Source organism: Lactuca saligna, chromosome 3 (assembly GCF_052625555.1).
Source record: "Lactuca saligna cultivar CGN05327 chromosome 3, ASM5262555v1, whole genome shotgun sequence".
Lineage (NCBI taxonomy): Eukaryota > Viridiplantae > Streptophyta > Magnoliopsida > Asterales > Asteraceae > Lactuca > Lactuca saligna.
The window spans coordinates 52,551,601-52,555,964 of NC_136419.1; the positions used below are offsets into that span (position 1 = coordinate 52,551,601).

Consider the following 4,364-nt stretch of genomic DNA (forward strand, 5'->3'; position numbering starts at 1 on the left):
ATACGTAACTGTAGAGAATTAGATAACAATTCAAACTCATTCCTAATTGATCGTTAATCATCCAAATTTCTTTTTCAACCTTCAACAATCATTCAGATTTCTTTAATTAAACCCTTATTAACATCATCTAGTGTTAATCAATCATCGATCGTCATCAATAACATTTTATCAACACCATTCAACAGTTGACAATAAAAATTCGTTTTTGGTTTTTTTTAATCCAATCTTCAATTCTGTTTGAATACGATCAAATCTTCAACATCTAGTATTAATTATACTCCCAATGTCATTAGATCAACATCATCGATAATAAAAAAAATCGACTTCATATCATTCATTCAACATCGATCATCAAATAAACTTCAAAATTGAGGTTAGAAAAAATCAAATCTTTTTTTTTTTTTGAAAAAATTCATATAATCCTCTATCACTCTACTGTTTTGTAAGATTGAAATAGTCAAATTATCATGTTTTTAACATTTTTAAAAAAATTAACTTGTATGCACCTCAACTATTTGATAAAATGCATAAACTAAATTATTATGTTTTCTCACCTGAATCATTATATGATTATTAAAAACACAAAACAAATATGCAAGTATGTATGTTATTCATTTGTGAATATTATATAAAAGTTATATATATTTGTGCAAATACATTGTAATATTCATATTTGAATATACTGTGCAATATTTATAAGTGAATATATCATCTAATATTCACAAGTGAATATACTATGTAATATTCACATGTGATATATCATGTAATATTATATAATATTCACATATGAAAATATCATATAATATTTATATGTGAATATACCATCTAATATTTACAAGTGAATATAGTATGTAATATTCACAAGTGAATGCATCGTCTAATATTTAAATATAAATATAGTATGTTTTTTATATGATATACTCGTATATAAATGATACTTAAATTGTAAAAAAAAATTAATTATACTTTTTATTTCATAAGTGAATAACGAATGTACTATAATAAAAATCTGATACCTTTTTATTTACTTATGAATAATGATACTGAGAGTATAAACTTTATTTTATCTTAAAACTATATCAATATGGATGTCTATTTGTAGATAATAAAAAATCATGAATTTTGGTATATTTAAAATCATTTTTCGATAAAAATAACTTCTTAAAAATTTAAAAAAAAAAACGAAAAAAAAAAACTATATTTTGCATATATGAAGGTATAGATTAGCATAGTTTAAAGAAACATATTTTTGTTGGAAAACACATGTCTATTCTTTTCCTATTTCCGTTGGTACGACGGGGGTTTGCGGCAAAAATAAATGAGTGACTGAGAATGATTCCCTCACTCTCAACTTTTTTTTTTCTCAATTGAACTTACATATCTCTCTCTTTATATATATATATATATATATATATATATATATATATATATATATATATATATATATATATATATATATATATATTATCTTTTTGACACTCAAAGCCAAAAATAGATTTCAAATAGCTCGTCTCAAATAAATCTTTTATCTATATATACACCAAGTCCTCTTTACTTTTGAAGTAAGGTAAAGACGATTTATTTGCAATCGTTCAATGGCTTCAGACTCTTCCTCAACCTACATTCTCAACCATGCAGATCTTCCTTCTCTCTACTATCAAACCAACAATGAAAATGTTGGTATTATTGACTTGGGGCTTAGTCTTAGAGTTTTGCAGCCAGAAACTTATAATCATTCCGGAAATCCCAATGGTAATATTATTCCTTCTCTTGATCATGGTTTTCTTTCTTGATAGATTTGGATATTATGGTCTTTTCACTTTGTTTATCATATGATGAAAGTTGAGCTTTTCTCGCAGTCGCAGATGACTATCACAATCTGATAGAATGGAATCAATTGCACCCTTTTGAAAGTTCACATGTTGGTGTCAATTATCCTAGGAATACAGATGACAACGTCGTCATTGACCAAAACACACTCCAAAGGCAGCTGCAACGAAGCGATTTTGTGAAGGTTAACATGGATGGGGTGCTAGTTGGTCGAAAATTAAGTGTTAATGATCATTCAAGTTACTCGGGTCTTGCAACTCAACTAGAAGACATGTTTGGTTAGTATGCTTACAACAAAATTCTTGAATTTTGGGGTGAAACTTATTTGTTTTTTAGCATCCACCTTTTACATGAATAATATGAATTAAAAGCATTATGGGTTTTGTAGGAAATCAATGTTTGAGTGGTTTACGACTATTCGAAAGTGGTTCAGAATTTTCGTTGTGGTATAAAGATAGAGATGAACAATGGAGGGTTGTCGGTGATGTCCCATGGAAGTAAGTTTTTCTTTTCTTGAAAAGACATGAATCGATAGTGAGTTAGTGACTGATTCTACTTATTCTTTCAGCACTAGCCTGGTATCAACTTAATGTTTAAAACTTGGTTACTAATCATCTTAATTGAAAGGATTTTATATAAATTATGCAGGGAGTTTGTTGATACTGTGAAGCGGATTAGGATCATGCTTAAGGATGAGACCCTCTTTCAGTTTACATCCACATTGGTCTAGTTAACCCTTCCCATGTCTCGACCCAGCATGCATGCCAATAAAATACATTGGATAAAGATAGGAAGCTATTGACACATTCATGTTTTGGTGTTGTTGGATAAAGATATCATACCATTAAGAAAGCCTTTTTCTTTCGATTTTCTTTTATGGAATGCCTGTAAGGTGTTAACTAAACTAATTAAAGTTGTGTTTTCATTTATGCGTGTACATTGTTAATAAGATTGGATAGGAAAAAGGACAAAACCATACGAGAATTATATAAGGCAAACTACCGATTTGTTTCTATATTGTTCTTGGACTTAGATATACCAATTCTCCTGTAAATAGCATTTAATGATAAGGAAAAAAGGAGAGAAGGATAAAAAAATCGTATAATAGTTAACTAATTCTTGAATAGGTAGTTAGTTAGTTATTCTTATTATTATTAGTTTTTGAAAGAGAGGTGGTTAGTTAATTTGTTATGAAATATTATGTTTATATTTTGAAGTACATAAAATTTTCCTAACGTACGTGTACGAACTAGTGCCATATATGAATCTTCATTCATCTTAAGCAAATGCAAACATACGTTTGACATCTTAAGCAAATGCAAACATACATTTGACACAACAGCTATAAGAAGCGTTTTCAATAAACACCAAAAGCTCAAATACCTTAATATCTACTTGAATGTTCTAATAATAAACTTAATTAATAGATAAATTAACTTTTTTTTATCAAACCATGTCATCCTTTTAAAGATTTAAAAATCTATAGACATGATCCAATTTTTTTAATTTTTATTTTGTTATAAAAACACTTGTAATATGTATGAATATTTTCAATATTTTTTTTTTTACATTTAATTTTTTTTTTCTTACTTATCTGTGATGTTTTATAAGGGATTTAGTTAGTTGTTTTTAAACAAAAATTATATTTTAATGAATATTAAAACTAGACATTAATATTTAACTAACTAAAATTATTATAATACATTGTTTCAAAAGGAAAATTACATTATAGTTATAAAAACTAAAATTATTGAAAATATTATATAATCGTTATAAAAATTATATTTTATAAATAAAAAGTTTTAATATTTAATAGAAATAATTAGATAACACATGAATAACAAACATCTAAAACTAAACAATGATTATATAGATAAATTAAAATATAATCAAAACATTAAAGCTCATTAACAAAGAACTAAATTGAGGAGGAAACTAGTTTAACATCAAATTTTATATGTTTATCTATAATGTTTTTATAAGGGATTTAATTACCTGTTTTTAAACAAAAATTCTATTTTAATGAATATTATCACTAGACTTTAATATTTCACTAACTAAAATTATAATAATACATTATTTTAAAATAAAATTACGATATAGTTATAAAAACAAAAATTATTGAAAAAAAAGTATATAGTCGTTATAAAAGTTATATTTTATAAATAAAATGTTATTATTATTTAATAGAAATAATTAATTAACACATAACAAACATCTAAAACTAAAATATAACTATAAAGGTAAATTAAAATATAATTAAAAGATGAGGGTAATACATAAAGTAGAGACAAGATGTAACATCCATAAAAATCATGATAAATTTAAACTTTTAAAAACATTTCAAAATCATTAATCGTTAAAAAACTTGTTTTCAAAATAATAAAATATCAAAGTATTCCAGAAACAAAGTTATAAACACGAGGAACTGTACGATCACACATTTGCCTTCCCGCGGTTATCTGATGGAACTGAAACTATAAGCTCAAAGCTTAGTGAGTTCCCCCAAAATACCGATACACTGCAGATAACAA

At 25.6% G+C, this 4,364-nt stretch overlaps 1 protein-coding gene across 1 annotated transcript; it reads left to right on the top strand.

Annotated features, from left to right (window-relative positions):
• The first annotated feature begins 1,577 nt into the window (after window positions 1-1,577).
• IAA32 (indole-3-acetic acid inducible 32) lies at window positions 1,578-2,620 on the top strand. The gene is made up of 4 exons (XM_078982243.1): window positions 1,578-1,752; window positions 1,860-2,108; window positions 2,219-2,327; window positions 2,479-2,620. The coding sequence occupies exons 1-4, from the start codon at window positions 1,596-1,598 to the stop codon at window positions 2,558-2,560; spliced, it is 597 nt and encodes a 198-aa protein (XP_078838369.1). The 5' UTR covers window positions 1,578-1,595; the 3' UTR covers window positions 2,561-2,620.
• Window positions 2,621-4,364: the final 1,744 nt, after the last annotated feature.